General features: G+C 43.6%; 1 protein-coding gene across 1 annotated transcript in view; it reads right to left on the bottom strand.

The window, feature by feature from the left end:
- The window catches only part of LOC115140694 (dual specificity testis-specific protein kinase 1-like), a 56625-nt gene extending 32472 nt beyond the window's left edge, over window positions 1-24153 (bottom strand). The window contains exons 1-5 of the mRNA XM_065026768.1: window positions 23914-24153; window positions 23232-23334; window positions 6170-6378; window positions 5032-5153; window positions 2164-2212 (exon numbers count right to left, since the gene is read on the bottom strand). Coding sequence (XP_064882840.1) covers window positions 2164-2212; window positions 5032-5153; window positions 6170-6378; window positions 23232-23262 — 411 coding nt within the window. The 5' untranslated portion in view covers window positions 23263-23334; window positions 23914-24153. The remainder of the gene's footprint in view (window positions 1-2163; window positions 2213-5031; window positions 5154-6169; window positions 6379-23231; window positions 23335-23913) is intronic.

Below are 24153 nucleotides of genomic sequence, written 5' to 3'. Positions count from 1 at the left end.
TGGAACAGATAGACATCCATCAGCCCCCACTAACATGTTGGAACAGATAGACATCCATCAGCCCCCACTAACATGTTGTGACAGATAGACATCCATCAGCCCCCACTAACATGTTGGAACAGATAGACATCCATCAGCCCCCACTAACATGTTGGAACAGATAGACACCCATCAGCCCCCACTAACATGTTGGAACAGATAGACATCCATCAGCCCCCACTAACATGTTGGAACAGATAGACATCCATCAGCCCCCACTAACATGTTGGAACAGATAGACACCCATCAGCCCCCACTAACATGTTGGAACAGATAGGCATCCATCAGCCCCCACTAACATGTTGGAACAGATAGACACCCCCATCAACCCCCAATTACATACTGAAACAGATAGACAACCCATCAACCTTCACTAACATACTGAAACAGATAGACACCCCATCAACCCCCACTAACATACTGAAACAGATAGACACCCCATCAACCCCCACTAACATACTGAAACAGATAGATATCCCATCAACCCCCACTAACATACTGAAACAGATAGACACCCCATCAACCCCCACTAACATACTGAAACAGATATGCACCACATCAACCCCCACTAAGATTCTGAAACAGCTAGACATCCATCAGCCCCCACTAACATGTTGGAACAGATAGACACCCATCAGCCCCCACTAACATGTTGGAACAGATAGACACCCATCAGCCCCCACTAACATGTTGGAACAGATAGACACCCATCAGCCCCCACTAACATGTTGGAACAGATAGACACCCATCAGCCCCCACTAACATGTTGGAACAGATAGACACCCATCAGCCCCACTAACATGTTGGAACAGATAGACATCCATCAGCCCCCACTAACATGTTGGAACAGATAGACATCCATCAGCCCCCACTAACATGTTGGAACAGATAGGCATCCATCAGCCCCCACTAACATGTTGGAACAGATAGACATCCATCAGCCCCCACTAACATGTTGGAACAGATAGACATCCATCAGCCCCCACTAACATGTTGGAACAGATAGACATCCATCAGCCCCCACTAACATGTTGGAACAGATAGACACCCATCAGCCCCCACTAACATGTTGGAACAGATAGACATCCATCAGCCCCCACTAACATGTTGGAACAGATAGACATCCATCAGCCCCCACTAACATGTTGGAACAGATAGACATCCATCAGCCCCCACTAACATGTTGGAACAGATAGGCATCCATCAGCCCCCACTAACATGTTGGAACAGATAGACATCCATCAGCCCCCACTAACATGTTGGAACAGATAGACATCCATCAGCCCCCACTAACATGTTGGAACAGATAGACACCCATCAGCCCCCACTAACATGTTGGAACAGATAGACACCCATCAGCCCCCACTAACATGTTGGAACAGATAGACACCCATCAGCCCCCACTAACATGTTGAAACAGATAGGCATCCATCAGCCCCCACTAACATGTTGGAACAGATAGACACCCATCAGCCCCCACTAACATGTTGGAACAGATAGACATCCATCAGCCCCCACTAACATGTTGGAACAGATAGACATCCATCAGCCCCCACTAACATGTTGGAACAGATAGACACCCATCAGCCCCCACTAACATGTTGGAACAGATAGGCATCCATCAGCCCCCACTAACATGTTGGAACAGATAGACACCCATCAGCCCTCACTAACATGTTGGAACAGATAGACACCCATCAGCCCCCACTAACATGTTGGAACAGATAGACATCCATCAGCCCCCACTAACATGTTGGAACAGATAGACACCTCATTAGATTAGCATCACATACTGAAACAGACCTGGAAATAAGAGTTAAGTCTAAAGGATAAGGAACACTGCCACACCTGGCTCTCCAACCAAGGGGTAGGAATTGAGTAGCAAACTGAATAAATTCTGAGGAAATTCAGCAACTATTGGAAGTTGATAAAACTGCTTCTTCATTGTAAAACCCAACATGTTTCAGTCGCTACAGGCCATATTTGCCCAGATGGAGAGGCTCACACACAACCCAACCTTCTATACGTACAGGGTACATCTCCTAGAAACAGACAGCGTGTCTCCCCACTCATCTCACTAGTGTGAAGTCGTCATCCGTACAAGGTGGAGAAAGTAACACTCACCTCTAAAATAGGGTAGAGTTTATCTTCCTTCACACATATCCCCAGATACCTAGAATAAATCACAACAATATGTTATTCATATATTTCTTATTTCCATTCTTTTACTTTTAGATTTGTGTATTATTGTGAATTGTTAGATACTACTGCACTGTTGGAGCTAGGACCACAAGCATTTCGCTACACCTCCAATAACATCTGCAAAATATGTGTATGTGACCAATAAACTTTGATTTTATATGGACAACAGAATTATAATGTGGAATCATAATGACATTTAGAATATACTGTACTTGAAGATGGTTTAGTGGCTAATAAGGCCACCACTCCTGGCCCCACCGGTCGTCACACTATCTGTCTCCCAGGTCATAATATACAATAAGTTACATAAGATGCTCACGGCTGAAAACGTGTTTTGAGGACCAGCTGAGCCAGACATTCAACAACAACCTAGGCTCTTGTGAACAAAAAACAACATCTAAAAACTTGCCGGTGGCCAGTGCTCACCCGAGATTAACAACCTAAAAACGACATCCATTCCAGACACTGGTTTACAGTATACCTTGACTGAAAGGTTATTACCAACGGCTTACATAAAACCACCGAACATATCAGTCTTCTTACAATGCTCTGACGTTGGAGCCTGATAACATTGCCATTCTCACAGTGAGTAAGTTCCAAATTGCACCCATAGGGAATAGGATTCCATTTGGGTTTGGAGGAAGGCAATGTTCTCAGGCTCCAACATTAGAAATGATTCAGATTTTCACATCATTGTTTGAGTAGGGCCCACTCACAGAGGGCTGGATGCCCTATCTGTGCCAGGTACATATTGTATTGGACTCATATTCGCTTTCATCATTGACTCTCTATGCTCTGACCTCAGCAGATAAACTGTGCTGTTTAATAACCACTGATACTGTGGCCTTGAAAGAAAGGCTAAAATAAGATTGCTTGGACAAACACAATGCCTTGACACCTTATGTAACCACTTCATACGGGGAGAGCTGGCCTAAGGTAGTACTATGTCCCTCCTGCTGTGGCCATTACCGTACCTCACAGACTCAGCAGCATGTGTATACATACCCAGTCATCACCATGTCTTGAGACATGTTAAGACATATAAATGAAGATGTCTGGAGACGTCTTGAGACATGTTAAGACATAAATGAAGATGTCTGGAGATGTCTTGAGACATGTTAAGACATATAAATGAAGATGTCTGGGGATGTCTTGAGACATGTTAAGACATATAAATGAAGATGTCTGGAGATGTCTTGAGACATGTTAAGACATATAAATGAAGATGTCTGGAGACGTCTTGAGACATGTTAAGACATATAAATGAAGATGTCTGGAGACGTCTTGAGACATGTTAAGACATATAAATGAAGATGTCTGGAGATGTCTTGAGACATGTTAAGACATATAAATGAAGATGTCTGGAGACGTCTTGAGACATGTTAAGACATATAAATGAAGATGTCTGGAGACATGTTAAGACATATAAATGAAGATGTCTGGAGATGTCTTGAGACATGTTAAGACATATAAATGAAGATGTCTGGAGATGTCTTGAGACATGTTAAGACATATAAATGAAGATGTCTGGAGACGTCTTGAGACATGTTAAGACATATAAATGAAGATGTCTGGAGACGTCTTGAGACATGTTAAGACATGTAAATGAAGATGTCTGGAGATGTCTTGAGACATGTTAAGACATATAAATGAAGATGTCTGGAGACATGTTAAGACATATAAATGAAGATGTCTGGAGATGTCTTGAGACATGTTAAGACATATAAATGAAGATGTCTGGAGATGTCTTGAGACATGTTAAGGCATATAAATGAAGATGTCTGGAGATGTCTTGAGACATGTTAAGACATATAAATGAAGATGTCTGGAGATGTCTTGAGACATGTTATGACATATAAATGAAGATGTCTGGACATGTCTTGAGACATGTTAAGACATATAAATGAAGATGTCTGGAGATGTCTTGAGACATGTTAAGACATATAAATGAAGATGTCTGGAGATGTCTTGAGACATGTTAAGACATATAAATGAAGATGTCTGGAGATGTCTTGAGACATGTTAAGACATATAAATGAAGATGTCTGGAGATGTCTTGAGACATGTTAAGACATATAAATGAAGATGTCTGGAGATGTCTTGAGACATGTTAAGACATATAAATGAAGATGTCTGGAGACGTCTTGAGACATGTTAAGACATGTAAATGAAGATGTCTGGAGATGTCTTGAGACATGTTAAGACATATAAATGAAGATGTCTGGAGATGTCTTGAGACATGTTAAGACATATAAATGAAGCTATCTGGAGATGTCTTGAGACAAAGGTGATTTCTGGGTAGCTATATTTAGCATAAGTATGACTGGAAGTACAGTATACAGTATAATAACCTATATTTTTGGATTGGAATTCAGGAAAGGTCTGCCGTGATTCTGTGGTGCGCATCATAACATCCACTTGAAACTATGCCTTCACACCTTATGTAACCACTTCAGATGGGTAGAATAGGCCTTTGTGGCTACTAGATTATTATGTTCTGGAGCCATTGACTGCACAACATAAAGTACACAAAGCTTCCCAGCATTCCCATTCATAGTGTATGCCCTGTACTAACACAGATAATCTTACATAAATAAAAAATTATAGGCTTATCAGGCTTAATCTTATCTAAACAAATTGTATTTTATTTATTACATTGACAGGTACAATGCATCTATTAATATTTATTTTAATTAATAAGCAATGATGCAAAATTCTTACATGGTATCAATAAGGTCATATACCAAATATTATAAGTCGGCATCACAAAAAGGTGTAACTGACTAATACCTGACTATGTTGGGATGGGAGAGTTTTTGCAGTAGGCTGATCTCACGCACGATGCTATCCTGGTCCACATCATTCTTATAGATCTTCACCACCATCACCTTATGGCTCGTACTATGAATCACCTGAGAGAAACAGACAAGTTATTTCACAGTACTGTGAATCACCTGAGAGAAACAGACAAGAGTTATGTCACAGTACTGTCAATCACCTGAGAGAAACAGACAATAGTTATTTCACAGTACTGTGAATCACCTGAGAGAAACAGACAAGAGTTATTTCACAGTACTGTCAATCACCTGAGAGAAACAGACAAGAGTTATTTCACAGTACTGTGAATCACCTGAGAGAAACAGACAAGAGTTATTTCACAGTACTGTGAATCACCTGAGAGAAACAGACAAGAGTTATTTCACAGTACTGTGAATCACCTGAGAGAAACAGACAAGAGTTATTTCACAGTACTGTGAATCACCTGAGAGAAACAGACAAGTTATTTCACAGTACTGTGAATCACCTGAGAGGAACAGACAAGTTATTTCACAGTACTGTCAATCACCTGAGAGAAACTGACAAGTTATTTCACAGTACTGTGAATCACCTGAAAGAAACAGACAACAGTTATTTCACAGTACTGTCAATCACCTGAGATAAACAGACAAGAGTTATTTCACAGTACTGTGAATCACCTGAGAGAAACAGACAAGAGTTATTTCACAGTACTGTGACTCACTTGAGAGAAACAGACACATTTTTACAGTTTAACCACTAAAAAACCTGCTCAAGACCTATATAACCTGTACAAAATGTTTAAGTGACTGTCTGAAAGGAGCTGTTTTTGCAGGTAAATTAATTAACGACTCCATTATTTCATTGTGATTAAATCATCACATAAAATCAAACAGATTGATGACCAGTATGTTCCGCCATTTCTTGCCACTATGTTCCAATTAGATCCAACACAAAACATGCTTTGTCTTAAATATGCAGCGCAAATGGAACACTATTGTAAAAATAGTACGCTTTTTTTTACCAGGGCCCATAGGGCTCTGGTCAAAAGGAGTGCACTATATAGGTAGTAGGATGCCATTTGTGATGCATACTAGGTTCACTACAGATGGCTTATTGAGGGACCAGGTACCTTGTAGACTTTGGAGAAGAAGCCGCTCCCGATGAGCTCGGCGGTGAAGTTCTCCCAGAACTCCAGCTTGCGGACGGCGGTGCGGAGCTTCTGCCAGCGGTCCACATGGTAGTATTTGTCAGAGGACTCACCATAGAGCCTGGGGCTGGTGGGCTCTGAGGACACATCCACGTCACAGTCACACATCCTGGAGTGGGGAGTGATGTCTGCTATAAGGTAGACACACACACAAAAATACACATGAACACACGCACACATACACGCACACACACACACACACACACACACACACACACACACACACACACACACACACACACACACACACACACGCGCACACACACACACACACACACACACGCACACACACACACACACACACACACACACACACTTGTTAGTCACACCCCTCACCTCTGTGACAGATTACACTGAATGCCTGTCCTTACAAAGAGTCTGCAATAACCCCAAATAACTCTATGTCGAAAAAAAGTAGAGTGGATGAAAGAGGGAACGGACAATAATTAAATCTACGCTCATTAGCTCAATGGGATGGAACGTGACTCCCCTTTATGGAGAGAAACAAAGAGACATGAATAATGGTTCCTTAAAATAGTGTAGCAGGCCTGGGCAACGCAGGTGAGAGACTGTCCAGTGTAGCTGACTAATCAAGTGACTTGTTTTCCCTCCAGGCTAATAATAACAAGGAAGATCGAGAGGGGTTCTATTCATTTTAATGAGAGCATCTGATGAGAGGGACATGTCCGCCTACTACAGGATGAGAGGGAGATATTTGAAAGTAAAATGTGCTCTTCTGATGATTCATCTGGAGAAAGTGATCCTCTTCCATTAATTCATTTGTAACCAGATAGAGGTGAATGGAGCTTTTTCTCATAAGATTATGTTCCTTAATTGCTTTATGTATAATTATCAGTGTGCGCTTCTATCGTTAAGGAGTCCTTTTTAGGCTTTGAGGCATTCTAAGCCCTTATCAGACATCAAACACAAATGATTGGAATCGACTGTCACAGGAAAATGCAGCTGAGAAGACCAACTCTAACAGGAAGTGTCTGCAGCAAACAAAACCACGCTGTCATTGTTTTCATAGCAGCAGGATTGGCACCTTTCCAGGTTTGTTGTTGCTCCATCTGCCCTTTAACCATGCTGTCCCGACACCGGAAGTCAAGTAAAACAACTTATGTTAAGTAAGATATAGTGATGTGCGTAGCCGTAGAGGCTAGTGATTTGTCAGTGGGTGAACGTGTAAAATAAACTTCATAAAATAAAAGAATATACTGGACTGTCTGTGTGTTTTAAGGGAAGGACAGTTCTGTGTGTTTGAAACCATATAGTGTCTGTACCACACTGGAAAGGTGCCTATCCTGCTGCTATGAAAACAATATCTTACTTAAAATAAGTTGTTTCACTTGACTTCTGAGGGAGCAACAACAAACCTGGTCCTGACAATGACGCCAGTGAACAGCACAGACTGACACGCTGACACAATTGGCAGGGCTTCGTCAATCAAGTGGGAATCAACCCCACCATGGTAATCACCATGAGAGGCTAGCTCTCACACACGCTGCCATTGTTTTAACAGCCACAGCCGTGTACAAACAATCACAGTGTTTTCATCTCAACTGCAGCCCCCACCCCCCATTGTGTGACAGACCATAGAATGTACATACTATATGGTATTCAGAAAATATGGATGTGGATTACAGTCTGGTTTGTTTGAATACACAATGGTAGAAAAATCAGGTAATGATGTCATCTTCCCTTAGCATCAATCTGATGGCACTTCACTTTAATTGGGAGTGAATTTCAGTTTACAAACAACAAATCTGTCTCTAGATTTCATGTTGTTTGGATTCAATTTGTGTTTACAAATCTGATTTTTCGGTCTGTCTATTTCAGCTTTGTCTTACAGAGGGGTTTTGTTACTGAGCCAAGAGCTGCAAAAAAAAGTAACAAATCGAGTTACAAATGCATCCTAAATGGCACCCTATTCCCTATAGTGCACTACTTTTGACCAGGGGGCGAATAGGTAGAGCACTATGGAATAGGGTGCCATTTGGGCCGCAGCCTTAGTAAAGTGATTTCCTGTGGAAAAGCCTGTTATCACACTAAACAGTGAGTTTGACCTGTGTCTGACCACAGAGACCTTCAGGAGAAACACTACCAGTGGGACCGCCCTACTGACGTCCTACCCACAGATAAGAAATGTGAGTTATGAGACCTTCACAGTGAGACCAGTTCACACCAAGATGCAAGGCCATTTCCTGACTGATGTGGAATCACGTCAACAGGTGACGTCACAAAGGATGACACAGCCTTCACACAGACACGCAAGCGACAAAAGTTTTTCTCGAGTCTGACAGGATCCCTGTTATGCAGCAGCACTCTCTCACCTGCAGAAAGAAGTGTCTGTGTCCAAAATGCCATCCTATTCCCTATTTATTGCTGCAATCTACTTTTGACCAGAGCCAATTGGGTGCCATTTCGGAAATACCCAGTGCTAATGTTTAATTGATGTGTTATCAAATTTTAAAACATACAATCTACATTTACATTATATTCAGTTATCTAGCAGACACTCCCATCCAGAGCGATCCACAGGAACAACCAGGGTCAAGCGCACCAACCATCCAAGATCCTCCCACAGTTCCCCCAAGAGCTGCCCGTCAACCATCTGAGACCCCCCCACTGTCCCCCCCAAAAAAACTCAAGCCAATGCCCCCTTCCAAAACCCCAAGCCAATGCCCCCTCCAACCCAACCAAAACAACCACGCACCCAATATGCCAACAACCAACAGAAAGGACAAAAGAGAAAAAAAGAGAAAAACTAAGGAAAATAACAATACAAAAACAAGACATCAAGGCTAACTATATGCGTTTGAGTACATGTGTGGCACTGTTTTTGAGTGCATGTGTGGAACTATGTGTGTATGTGTGTGTGTGTGTGTGTGTGTCTGTGTGCACATGTGTGCGTTTGAATGCGAGTATGTCTGTATGCATGTGTACGCGCGTACAGTAATAATGAACTTAGTGTAACAGCAACATGCCATCCACACATAGGCTTCAGTCAATATGGCAGGCCAGCCTACTCTGGTCAGATTCAGAATCTGTAAATTGTCTCCACTGCTCTGTCTGCTGATCTCAGACACAGACCATTATGGTACAGATTGGAAGCTGGGTCATTAATCCTACATAATGATTTACTCAGGGCATGTGGCTCCAGCCGAGTGCATTAGGGTGAACACAACACTTTGTGTGTCTCAAATGGCACCACATTCACTACTTTGACCAGGGCATATATGGGCTATGATAGGGACTAGAGTGCCATTTAGGACGCAAAACACTTAGGGTGGATCCAATGAGGACACTTAAAGTGTTAATTGCCTCGTGGATCTTCAGACATCCATCCAGGGGAGACACAGGAAACCTAATGCTGCCTGCTTATGTCTGCAGTTTGGTGACCAACACAGGAAGAGCATGGAGAGATCCTGTTGTGTGGTTCTACAGCTGATCAATAGGTCTGAAACATACGGCACCCGGCCAGACCACACATACCTGCGGTGCTGAATGTGCTCAGTCTCAACTATAGGTCACATCACACAGGTGGAATATGCAGAAGCCACTTGAATTGTTTATTTAAAATGTACAGTATGTACAGTTTTAACTTCAACTGTATGTACAACTTTGGAAGTATGCTTGGGTCATTGTCCATTTGGAAGACCCACTTGCGACCAAGCTTTAACATCCATACTGATGTCTTGAGATGTTGCTTCAATACGGTATATCCACATCATTTTCCTCCCTCATGATGCCATCTATTTTGTGAAGTGCACCAGTCCCTCCTGCAGCAAAGCACACCCACAACATGATGCTGCCACCCCTGTGTTTCACGGTTGGGATGCTGTTCTTCGGCTTGCAAGCCTCCCCTTTTTCCTACAAACATAACGATGGTCATTATGGCCAAAGAGTTCTATTTTTGTTTCATCAGACCAGAGGACATTTCTCCAAAAAGTACAATCTTTGTCCCATGTGCAGTTGCAAACTGTAGTCTGGCTTTTTTTATGACGGTTTAGGAGCAGTTGCTTTCAGGTTATGCCGATTATAGGACTCGTTTGACTGTGGATATAGATACTTTTGTACCTGTTTCCTCCAGCATCTTCACAAGGTCATATGCAGTTGTTCTGGGATTGATTTGTACTTTTCACACCAAAGTACATTCATCTCTAGGAGACAGAACGCGTCTCCTTCCTGAGCGGTATGATGGCTGCGTGGTCCCATGGTGTTTATACTTGCGTACTATTGTTTGTACAGATGAACGTGGTACCTTCAGGCATTTGGAAATTGCTCCCAAGAATGAACCAGACTTGTGGAGGTCTACAATTTTTTTTCTGAGGTCTTGGCTGATTTCTTTTGATTTTCCCATGATGTCAAGCAAAGAGGCACCGACTTTGAAGGTAGGTCTTGAAATACATCCACAGGTGCACCTCCAATTGACTCAAATGATGTCAATTAGCCTATCAGAAGCTTCTAAAGCCATGACATCATTTTCTGTCATTTTCCAAGCTGTTTAAAGACACAGTCAACTTAGTGTATGTAATCTTTTGACCCGCTGGAATTGTGATACAGTGAATTCTAAGTGAGATAATGTAAGCAATTGTTGTAAAAATGACTTGTGTCATGCGCAAAGTAGATGTCCAAACCGACTTGCCAATACTATTGTTTGTTAACAAGAAATTTGTGGAGTGGTTGAAAAACGAGTTTCAATGACTCAAATCAAATTTTATTTGTTACATGGGCCGAATATAACAGGTGTAGTAGACCTTACAGTGAAATGTTTACTTACAGGCTCTAACCAATAGTGCAAAACAGGTATTAGGTGAACAATAGGTAAGTAAAGAAATAAAACAACAGGAATAAGACAGGCTATATACAGTAGCGAGGTTACATACAGACACCGGTTAGTCAGGTTGATTGAGGTAATATGTAGATATGGTTAAAGTGACTATGCATTTATGATGAACAGAGAGTACTAGTAGCAGTAGACTCCAACCTAAGTGTATGTAAACTTCTGACTTCAACTGTATATGCCATGTACTGTATGGCTGTCTGTCTGAGATTGTATGGGTTCTTGCTCAGCCTGACCTGAGAGTCCATATCAAGGCATAACTCAATTATGCATGAACAGCTGAAATGTTTTCTAGAGAAAAAGGGGGGATTGTGAGGGGATTGTCCATCGGAGAAGTAGCAGTTGTTGGGGCGAGCAGGTAGCCGACTATTGGTGGCTATTCAGCAGCCTGATAGTCTGAGGGTAGGAACAATTGGCCAGCCTTTCAGTTTTTGCCATGATGCTTCTGTACTGCCATGTCTGAGTGATTGAAGCGGGGAGAACAGGTCATGGTTTGGTGTCAGGGGTCCCTGAGGATCTTCTTGGCTTCCTGTGTCCTGTAAGGCAGTGTGCACCCCATGGTGCGTTTGGCTGCATGTACACCCTCTGAAGAGCCTTGCGGTCTGCGGCGGTGGAGTTGCCGTACCAGACTGTGATGCAGCCCAACAACATGCTCTCGATGGTGCTCCTGTAGAACACTGTGAGGGCCCTCGAGAACAGGCCGAATTTGGGGTTGAAGGGGACTGAGGACACACCCTTGTGGGGCCCCCGTGTTGAGGATCAGTGTCGAGGAGATAATGTTGCCTACTTTCACCACCTGGCAGCGGCCAGTCAGGAAGTCCAGGACTCAGTTGCATAGGGAGGAGTTCAGACCCAGGGCTGTGAGCTTTGTAATGAGCTTATAGGGCACTATGGTATTGAAGGCCGAGCTGTAGTCCATGAAAAGCATCCTCGCATATGCATTTGTTGGCTGGATGCAGTGTATGGCAAGTTACACAGAATGTCAACAGCACACAATGTAACTCTGTCCCGCTCTAACTTGTGTTTGTCCAAAACGGCACTCTATTTCCTATATAGTGCACTACTTTTGACCAGGGCATGCATAGGGCTCTGTTCAAAAGTAGTGCACTATATAGGGAATAGGGTGCCATTTCAGACACAACGTTCTCCTGTAGATCCCATGGAACTCCTCCTGTGCATTGGTCAAACAACCAACTGGAACTAAGGATTGTTTCGGCATGTTCAGGGTAGCCAACCACTGTAAGAGAAGGCCATTGCAAACACCAGACTCAAAGACTACTATCATCAGCACTCAATAAAACAATCATGTTAAGGCATCCTGAAATAAAAGCATTGCAACCTCCATTAAAACCTGGGAAGTATTTGATTATGTAAGTAGGGACATTGTTCCACTAAAATGTGGAATTGACATTTAGTGAGGGAGGACAGATTAGGAATTAAAGAACAGTCTGTTTCTTGAACAGTCTTGAACAGGCGTCACTAATACTGTAGGAAGGAACAACATAGTTTGCAAAGCTACCAGTAATTTACCAAAGTTAACAGAATATTTAGTAATTTTGGTAACTAACAGAAAATCTATGGCAATCAATCATAACTTTGGTAATTTATACCTACATTTTTAAAATTCATATACAGCATTCATATATATATTTTTTTTATCTATGTGTCCATATTGTCCATGAGTTTCTAGTAGATAATAGGCTAATTGATTAAATAAACATTTAATCAATAATGCCATTATTTTCAATTACCTCTGCAACTCATCCAACTGTTGACTTTTTTCACAACTGCCACCAGTTTGCCGGCAAAACATTGACAACAAATACATAGTAAAATAAATAATAGTGTGTAAAAAATATATAAGGATATTTCATACTAAAAGCCATGTCTTGTTTATTCTATGTGTAACTCTGATACTCTGTGTTGTTGTATGTGTCGAATTTCTATGCTTTATCTTGGCCAGGTCGCAGTCGCACCTGAGAACTTGTTCTCAACTATCCTTCCTGGTTAATAAAGGTGAAATAAATCAAATAAAAAAATAAAAACTCATGTTAGATTTTAGCAGACATTGTTATCCAGAAGAGCTTACAGCAGTGAGTGCATACATTATACTGGTCCCCTGTGGGAATTGAACTCATAACCCTGGCATTGCAAGTGCCATGCGCTACCAACTGAGCCACACGTAAAAAACAATGTTGTTTACTAAGTTTCTGGTTCATATTTAGGATAATGTTTTACAGATATGTCATTTTATTTTTAAATCATCTTATTTAATTATTTTATATATTTTACATGTGAAAAGGGCAGAGAGATGGCAAGAGAAATTACAGACACCTGTGTTAACCTTAACCCTTGTGTAGTGGTGTGTTCCGGAGTTCCAAATTGAGCAGCTGCTGAAAAATGAGCTCCTGTATATATTGAGATTTAAATGGTTTTTTAGAGTGAAGTACATCGAAAAAATCAAGAGAAAACTGCAAGACTCAATAGAAGACAAAACAAGGAACAAACCAAAAAGACAGGCTTTTGAAGAAGTAACTATTTTTCATAAAATTGTACAGTTATCTTAGCTAGCTGAATTGTTTACTTGTTGCTAAGCAGTTGCTAGGGACTCTCCTGGAAGAAGCTAGCTAGCTTACAAAGAATAACAACAAAAAATATCTAGTTAACAGAAGAAAGGAAGACAAAATAAGGACAGAAGAAAAAGGAAAAGAAAAAGGACAACAAAGTGAAACCTCTAAAGAAACAAGAGACCATAATACAAGAAACAGCACTATAGAGAGATAGAACAACAACAACGCAGCCACTGCCAGCTAGCCTACTTCAGCAGTACTGTATCATTTGAATTATTTTAGTCAATAAGATTCCTGCTACGTAAGCTTAACTTTCTGAACATTCGAGACGTGTAGTCCATTTGTCATTCCAATCTCCTTTGCATTAGCGTAGCCTCTTCTGTAGCCTGTCAACTATGTGTCTGTCTATCCCTGTTCTCTCCTCTCTGCACAGACCATACAAACGCTCCACACCGCGTGGCCGCGGCCACTCTAATCTGGTGGTCCCAGCGCGCACGACCCACGTGGAGTTCCAGGTCTCCGGTAGCCTCTGGAACTGCCGATCTGCGGCCAACAAGGCAGAGTTCATCTCAGCCTATGCCTCCCTCCAGTCCCTCGACTTCTTGGCACTGACGGAAACATGGATCACCACAGATAACACTGCTACTCCTACTGCTCTCTCTTCTCGCACACCCCGAGAGCTTCTGGTCAGCGGGGTGGTGGCACCGGGATCCTCATCTCTCCCAAGTGGTCATTCTCTCTTTCTCCCCTTACCCATCTGTCTATCGCCTCCTTTGAATTCCATGCTGTCACAGTTACCAGCCCTTTCAAGCTTAACATCCTTATCATTTATCGCCCTCCAGGTTCCCTCGGAGAGTTCATCAATGAGCTTGATGCCTTGATAAGCTCCTTTCCTGAGGACGGCTCACCTCTCACAGTTCTGGGCGACTTTAACCTCCCCACGTCTACCTTTGACTCATTCCTCTCTGCCTCCTTCTTTCCACTCCTCTCCTCTTTTGACCTCACCCTCTCACCTTCCCCCTCTACTCACAAGGCAGGCAATAAGCTCGACCTCATCTTTACTAGATGCTGTTCTTCCACTAACCTCACTCCCTTCCAAGTCTCCGACCACTACCTTGTATCCTTTTCCCTCTTGCTCTCATCCAACACTTCCCACACTGCCCCTACTCGGATGGTATCGCGCCGTCCCAATCTTCGCTCTCTCTCCCCCGCTACTCTCTCCTCTTCCATCCTATCATCTCTTCCCTCTGCTCAAACCTTCTCCAACCTATCTCCTGATTCTGCCTCCTCAACCCTCCTCTCCTCCCTTTCTGCATCCCTTGATTCTCTATGTCCCCTATCCTCCAGGCCGGCTCGGTCCTCCCCTCCTGCTCCGTGGCTCGACGACTCATTGCGAGCTCACAGAACAGGGCTCCGGGCAGCCGAGCGGAAATGGAGGAAAACTCGCCTCCCCTGCGGACCTGGCATCCTTTCACTCCCTCCTCTCTACATTTTCCTCTTCTGTCTCTGCTGCTAAAGCCACTTTCTACCACTCTAAAGTCCAAGCATCTGCCTCTAACCCTAGGAAGCTCTTTGCCACCTTCTCCTCCCTCCTGAATCCTCCCCCCCTCCTCCCTCTCTGCAGATGACTTCGTCAACCATTTTGAAAAGAAGGTCGACGACATCCGATCCTCGTTTGCTAAGTCAAACGACACCACTGGTTCTGCTCACACTGCCCTACCCTGTGCTCTGACCTCTTTCTCCCCTCTCTCTCCAGATGAAATCTCGCGTCTTGTGACGGCCGGCCGCCCAACAACCTGCCCGCTTGACCCTATTCCCTCCTCTCTTCTCCAGACCATTTCCGGAGACCTTCTCCCTTACCTCACCTCGCTCATCAACTCATCCCTGACCGCTGGCTACGTCCCTTCTGTCTTCAAGAGAGCGAGAGTTGCACCCCTTCTGAAAAACCTACACTCGATCCCTCCGATGTCAACAACTACAGACCAGTATCCCTTCTTTCTTTTCTCTCCAAAACTCTTGAACGTGCCGTCCTTGGCCAGCTCTCCCGCTATCTCTCTCAGAATGACCTTCTTGATCCAAATCAGTCAGGTTTCAAGACTAGTCATTCAACTGAGACTGCTCTTCTCTGTATCACGGAGGCCCTCCGCACTGCTAAAGCTAACTCTCTCTCCTCTGCTCTCATCCTTCTAGACCTATCGGCTGCCTTCGATACTGTGAACCATCAGATCCTCCTCTCCACCCTCTCCGAGTTGGGCATCTCCGGCGCGGCCCACGCTTGGATTGCGTCCTACCTGACAGGTCGCTCCTACCAGGTGGCGAGGCGAGAATCTGTCTCCTCACCACGCGCTCTCACCACTGGCGTCCCCCAGGGCTCTGTTCTAGGCCCTCTCCTATTCTCGCTATACACCAAGTCACTTGGCTCTGTCATAACCTCACATGGTCTCTCCTATCATTGCTATGCAGACGACACACAATTAATCTTCTCCTTTCCCCCTTCTGATGACCAGGTGGCGAATCGCATCTCTGCATGTCTGGCAGACATATCAGTGTGGATGACGGATCACCACCTCAAGCTGAACCTCGGCAAGACGGAGCTGCTCTTCCTCCCGGGAAGGACTGCCCGTTCCATGATCTCGCCATCACGGTTGACAACTCCATTGTGTCCTCCTCCCAGAGCGCTAAGAACCTTGGCGTGATCCTGGACAACACCCTGTCGTTCTCAACTAACATCAAGGCGGTGGCCCGTTCTTGTAGGTTCATGCTCTACAACATCCGCAGAGTACGACCCTGTCTCACACAGGAAGCGGCGCAGGTCCTAATCCAGGCACTTGTCATCTCCCCGTCTGGATTACTGCAACTCGCTGTTGGCTGGGCTCCCTGCCTGTGCCATTAAACCCCTACAACTCATCCAGAACGCCGCAGCCCGTCTGGTGTTCAACCTTCCCAAGTTCTCTCACGTCACCCCGCTCCTCCGCTCTCTCCACTGGCTTCCAGTTGAAGCTCGCATCCGCTACAAGACCATGGTGCTTGCCTACGGAGCTGTGAGGGGAACGGCACCTCAGTACCTCCAGGCTCTGATCAGGCCCTACACCCAAACAAGGGCACTGCGTTCATCCACCTCTGGCCTGCTCGCCTCCCTACCACTGAGGAAGTACAGTTCCCGCGCAGCCCAGTCAAAACTGTTCGCTGCTCTGGCCCCCCAATGGTGGAACAAACTCCCTCACGACGCCAGGACAGCGGAGTCAATCACCACCTTCCGGAGACACCTGAAACCCCACCTCTTTCAGGAATACCTAGGATAGGATAAAGTAATCCTTCTCACCCCCCCTTAAAAGATTTAGATGCACTATTGTAAAGTGGCTGTTCCACTGGATGTCTTAAGGTGAACGCACCAATTTGTAAGTCGCTCTGGATAAGAGCGTCTGCTAAATGACTTAAATGTAAATGTAAATGTAGTCTTAACATTCTGTATTCCCCCTTGTCTTAAGGGTAAAGAATTCACAAAAATTGACTAAACCCCTAAAATAAAGCAAAGGAACAACCTGTCATTCATCACAAACTTTGATATCTGGGTTTTCCCTCTTCACAATGCAGAACGACTGCATTTAATCAATGGACAGCAATCATTTTTCATTACAACACCTGTCATAATTCTTTATTATTATTATTATTGCTAAAGGTACTGCATAGGTGTAAACATACATTTTTTAGCCAGAGATAGCACTTGTATAGCCTAAGAAAGTAGCAGAAATGTGCAGAAAGTTTTGAATGTGTTTTATTGAAGGGAAACAATAACAGTCTTGAACTTTTTTGGCAACAGCGATATATTTTTATATACTGTACAATGAGGAATTCAACTACAAAATACTTGTCTTCTCCCATTTTTTAAACCATTGCCCCCACCCACAAGGTGTATAAACAACAACAATAAATAAGAATAACATAAGATAATAGATACAGAAATGTTAAGAACATAATCAATCAACACTAATTAGCACATGTAGGACAGTATGCAAGTGTGTGTGTGTGCAGATGTATTTCTCACATGTGCAGCACATAGTATTTGTTTTACAATCCATATTTGGGGCGCAGAATTGGCACCTCCTCCTCTTGCTGCAGCCTCAGCTGCAGCCTCAGATGGATCAGGACAAGATTCAGCCCCCTGAACAGCTTTCACAAGCCCTGAAGAGGCTGCTGTGCGGGGGAGGTGCTCCCTTCTTTGAATGTGTGGGGTTACAAGTGCCTTTGCCAGCTGCTCCAGGAACACCCTCCTCTTGTTCCGCTTATCAGGCATCCAGGTAGGGTTGATCTTGTTCCATATCAGAAAAGGCATTGTAACATCAATTATGTTATGGAAGATGACCAGGGGCCAGTGGGCAGTGATCCCCCTGCAGCTTTAAGTTCTAATCACCTTGTCCAGGATGTCCATGTGTCCTTTGTTGTGGTTGTAGTCCAGGATGAAGGCTGGCTTTCTGTCCTCACGATCACTGATCTCAGCCGTTTTGTGCAGTGTGCTCTGGAGGATCACATTCCTGTTGCTCTTTGGGAGGTAAGAAACTAGAGCTGAGGTGAGCATGAAGGCAAACTTTGATGAAAAGGCCTCTCACCCCTTGTTGCGAGGAGTGCAAGGGGAGCTCAGGCCTGTTCTTTCTAACTGTGCCAACCATGGTGGATCTTCTCCTTCATTTCAATCTGTAACACACATAATCTCAATTTCTCATTGTGTGTGTGTGTGTGTGTGTGTGTGTGTGTTTTTAGTGGTGTGTAAATTACAGCTTTCAATGACATATGAACAAAGGCGATGTTTAACTTTTGCTAATGTTGGGGTCAATCTAGGAAAATTAATCAAATTTCAAGTTGAAAAAATATAATTTAGGGTGTTTTCTCTGCGTTTAAACATAGTGGCGGATCTTTTTTTTTTTACCCTTAATACAACACAAGGGCTAACTACCCACTAGATGACAAGTGGTAGACTACAGTCGTGGCCAAAAGTTTTGAGAATGACACAAATATTAATTTGCTGCTTCAGTGTCTTTAGATATTTCTGTCAGATGTTACTATGAAATACTGAAGTATAATTACAAGCATTTCATAAGTGTCAAAGACTTTTATTGACAATTACATGAAGTTGATGCAAAGAGTCAATATTTGCAGTGTTGACCCTTCTTTTTCAAGACCTCTGCAATCCGCCCTGGCATGTTGTCAATTAAACTCTGGGCCACATCCTGACTGATGGCAGCCCATTCTTGCATAATCAATGAGTTTGTCAGAATTTGTGGGTATTTGTTTGTCCACCCGCCTCTTGAGGATTGACCACAAGTTCTCAATGGGATTAAGGTCTGGGGAGTTTCCTGGCCATGGACCCAAAATATCGATGTTTTGTTCCCCGAGCCACTTAGTTATCACTTTGCCTTGTGGCAAGGTGCTCCATCATGCTGGGAAAGGTATTGTTCGTCACCAAACTGTTCCTGGATGGTTGGGAGAAGTTGCTCTTGTGAGTTGTGAGTGAGCCCACTCCCTTGGCTGAGTATCAACCCCACACATGAATGGTCTCAGGATGCTTTACTGTTGGCATGACACAGGACTGATGGTAGCGCTCACCTTGTCTTCTCCGGACAATCTTTCTTCCGGATGCCCCAAACAATCGGAAAGGGGATTAATCAAAGAAAATGACTTTACCCTAGTCCTCAGTAGTCCAATCCCTGTGCCTTTTGCTGAATATCAGTCTGTCCCTGATGTTTTTCCTGGAGAGAAGTGGCTTCTTTGCTGCCCTTCTTGACACCAGGCCATCCTCCAAAAGTCTTCGCCTCACTGTGCGTGCAGATGCACTCGCACCTGCCTGCTGCCATTCCTGAGCAAGCTCTTTACTGGTGGTGCCCCGATCCCGCAGCTGAATCAACTTTAGGAGACGGTCCTGGCGCTTGCTGGACTTTCTTGGGGGCCCTGAAGCCTTCTTCACAACAATTGAACCGCTCTCCTTGAAGTTCTTGATGATACGATAAATGGTTGACTTAGGTGCAATCTTACTGGCAGCAATATCCTTGCCTGTGAAACCTTTTTTGTGCAAAGCAATGATGATGGCACGTGTTTCCTTGCAGGTAACCATGGTTGACAGAGGAAGAACAATGATTCCAAGCACCACCCTACTTTTGAAGCTTCCAGTCTGTTATTCGAACTCAATCAGCATGACAGAGTGATCTCCAGCCTTGTCCTCGTCAACACTCACACCTGCATTAATGAGAGAATCACTGACGTGTTGTCAGCTGGTCATTTTGTGGCAGGGCTTAAATGCAGTAGAAATGTTTTTTTGTGTATTCAGTTCATTGGCATGGCAAAGAGGGACTTTGCAATTAATTGCAATTCATCTGATCGCTCTTCGTAACATTCTGGAGTATATACAAATTGCCATCATACAAACTGATGCAAACTTTTGACCATCTATTTCAGATTTGACACTGGCACTGACACTGACCGATGACTTGCAAATAAGGTTGGAAAGGGAGGGAATATTACTGGAAACTTTCGAAGTTCGCCAGTAAACTACCAGAATTTTGGTATATTTCAAGGTGAACTTCGAAAGTTTCCAGTAATATTCCCTCCCTTTCCAACCTTATTTGCAAGTCATCGGTCAGTGTCAGTGCCAGTGTCAAATCTGAAATAGTTTTGGGTGTTTAACTACAACACCCCATACATTCTTGAAAATGCACCATAAATCAGATAATAACATATAGCATCCCAAACATCACCTTATTCCCAATATAGTGAACTATAGTGAGCTCGGGTCAAAAGTAGTGCACTATAAAGGGAATATGGAACCATTTGGGACAGAGCCAACAGACTTAGGGCTCAGACACACCAACAGTGTTTGCTGGCCGAGAGTACTTAGCACCTCTGAACGTAATTTGCGAACCGAATGTGCATCGGTTTACCATGTGGAATCCCATGAAAAATGTTGCCAGTCAAACATCTACAGCGGGTGGTCGCTAAAACACAGCTCGCTGATCCACATTTGGTGCGATGTGAGCAAGCCTTTACAGAAAGGTTTTCCCCGTGCATGCTTCACTATAACATACAGCACACAGTGACATCTGTGTGAGCTAAGAGGCTAAGGCTATGAAGTCAATCGAACAGAACGCCTGCATCGCAAATGGCATTCTATTCCTTTTACAGTACACAACTTTTGACCAGTGACCACATGACTCTGCTAGAAAGTAGTGCACTATAAAATGAATAGGGTACGGTTTGGATGCAACCACCAAAATATACTTGTTGTAACTCACTCTATTTTCCCATTACTTTTGTCATCCTGATTCTGAGGAGGACAGGCAGAAAGACTCAACCCATCTGATTACATCATCATAAACAACAACAAACCCAGAGAAAGAAGTGGGATTCAAAGGTCCCTTCATGCCAGCCTCTCCCTCCTCTGAGTACCCTCTCCTGAGTCCCCTCTCCTGAGTCTCCTCTCCTGAGTCCCCTCTCCTGAGTCCCCTCTCCTGACTGCCCTCTCCTGAGTCCCCTCTCCTGAGTCCCCTCTCCTGAGTCCCCTCTCCTGACTGCCCTCTCCTGACTGCCCTCTCCTGACTGCCCTCTCCTGACTGCCCTCTCCTGACTCCCCTCTCCTGACTGCCCTCTCCTGACTCCCCTCTCCCGACTGCCCTCTCCTGACTCCCCACTCCTGACTGCCCTCTCCTGACTCCCCTCTCCTGATTCCTCTCCTGACTGCCCTCTCCTGACTCCCCACTCCTGACTGCCCACTCCTGACTCCCCTCTCCTGACTCCCCTCTCCTGAACTATGAGCCTCCTAGGTGTATTGAAGTCAATGCACCCAGAGGAGGACAGAAGCTAGTTGTCCTCTGGCTACGCCATAGTTCTACCCTACAGAGTGCTTGCTGCAAGAGCTCTGATAGGTTGGAGGACGTCCTCCGGAAATTGTCATATTTACTGTTTAAGTCCATGGAAGGGGGAGAGAACTATGAGCCTCCTAGGTGTTGTATTGACATCAATGCACCCAGAGGAGGACAGAAGCAAGTTGTCCTCTGGCTACACCATAGTGCTACCCTACAGAGTGCTACTGAGGCTACTGTAGACCGTCATTGCAAAACAGTGTGTTTTAATCAATTATTTGATGAAGTGAATATATTTTGTATAATATTATCTAAAAATTATAACTTTTATCATATTTCACTATTTCTATTTTTATGAAATTCGCTGAGGAGGAGGGTCCTCCCCTTCCTCCTCTGAGGAGCCTCCACTGTCCTTCACATTCTCTATGGCTTCTGTTATCATTCACTTAACAACCATAAGCAACCACTTTAACAGAAAACTCCAATTCCCAGCACATCTTCAAGGTCCATATTCAGAAAGGGTCTCAGGGTAGGAGTGCTCTTATCAAGGATATATTTAGCCTTTTCGATTATAATGACTGATCCTAGATCAGCACTCCTACTCTAGTATGGCCCTGGTATTCCTTAAAGCAAAGGTTATTTTAGATGCTCAAGTCTCTATCATGCCAGTACATCACTCTCATCAAATGTATTCACCTGGAGCCTGTTTAGAGAATTGAGTCTCTGATATTCAAACCACAGAGGATAGATAGATAGATAGATAGATAGATAGATAGATAGATAGATAGATAGATAGATAGATAGATAGATAGATAGATAGATAGATAGATAGATAGATAGATAGATAGATAGATAGTACTAGGACACTTCTCTGACTCAACACCTCTGAACACGGTTAGGATAGTAGCGCACAATACTGAGGAGTTTCTATATTAGGACAAGACAGTTATACACACTTAGTCACACTGTATCAGAGACTCAGTCTGCGCCCCAAATGGCACCCTATTCCCCTGAGTGCAGTACTTTTGACTAGGGTTCTGGTTAAAAGTACTTTTTAAATGTTTTTATTTTATTTCACCTGTGTATCCTCATATCCAGAGCGATTTACAGGAACACTTAGAGTTAAGTGCCTTGCTCAAGGGCACTGACAGATTTTTCACCTAGTCGGCTCAGGGATTCGAATGAGCGACCTTTTGGTTACTGGCCCATCACTCTTAACCGGCAGGTTAACCTGCCACACTGTAAATGGGAATAACAGAATAGGGAGCCATTTGGGACACATATGAACGGTGCAGGTTTGGAAACAGAAACACACACACCTATATATGACACAGAATGTTATTACATCTACAAAAGCTGCTGATCATCAACAACATCCAACTCAATGCACGGTGCTCCATGCACACACGCTATAATCACAATCACGGGCAAGCAGCAAAACATATTAGAAAAATGAAAGATACAAAACAATTCAGTGTAATGGATGGAGTCACTCGGAATCAAAGGCATATGACTAAGAGTAAAAATAGAACTTAGGATAAAAATTCAATGCACTACTTCTGTAAAACTGTGAAATATTTCTATATGACACATAGTTGTCATGGGAACATCAAAAACCTAATGATATGATAGAGATGTCATATAATGTGTTTGGGGTATATTTTCATAGCATTTTCAATGCAATATTAAGAGGGGTAAGAAACAGTTGTTACAGTACTTACTCCATTGATTTAATAAGCTATTCATATGCATCTTGAGGATGGGGGGAAATGCACTGGCCGCCAGTCAGTGCAATACCCAGTAGTTATAGTCTTTATCCAGAAGCTGGGGAGAACCACATGCATGCAACAATGAGCATACACACACACACACACACACACACACACACACACACACACACACACACACACACACACACACACACACACACACACACGCACACACACACACACAGAGCCAGGACTGTTACTATACTGTGACATACATTAGGCTTTGCGTTCATGCAGGCATCGTCAGAGGCAGGCATACACACATAATCAGTAGGCCAGCTGTTGCATTCACATTTTCCATGCAAGGAATAGAAACATTGACCCTGTCTGAAATTTCTGTAAATATCTATTCAAATATTACAAATGAAAACAGGATTACATAAGTAAAGTAGGGTAGGCTATGACAAATACAAACAAATGAGTCTTGATTTTGGAATAAGAGCCAGCCATTTGCCCAGTGCGATATTCTATTCAATACATTGTTGGTATGTAGCCTAATCTTCACTTCTTCAATCAATGATCTCTTGTTATTAGAAAAATATTAAGGGAAACTTTAGGCTATAACTCTATTCTTGAACAAAACAACCTTGAACACATATTTAACACATACTTGATCGGTATAAATGGTACTTACATCGTTATAACAACAGTCCAATTCGTTTATAAAGAGTAAAGTGTTCCCCCAGAAATGTACTGATTATATTCTACACAGTGATATATTTGAACTTCGTTAGCTACGTAGGATACACTGTGATCCGAATTCGGTGCGCTATGCACTGTTTCCGTGTGCAGTTTGGCTCTTCAGTCTCCAACCAACGCACTCGCCACTCAGGGTGTGAAAGCGGTTGCACGGCGGAGCGGGGGTGAAACAGTC

The sequence above is a fragment of the Oncorhynchus nerka genome, linkage group LG13, assembly GCF_034236695.1.
Source record: "Oncorhynchus nerka isolate Pitt River linkage group LG13, Oner_Uvic_2.0, whole genome shotgun sequence".
Lineage (NCBI taxonomy): Eukaryota > Metazoa > Chordata > Actinopteri > Salmoniformes > Salmonidae > Oncorhynchus > Oncorhynchus nerka.
The sequence above is the reverse complement of the archived record's forward strand: the minus strand, read 5'-3'. Positions and strand labels throughout refer to the sequence as shown.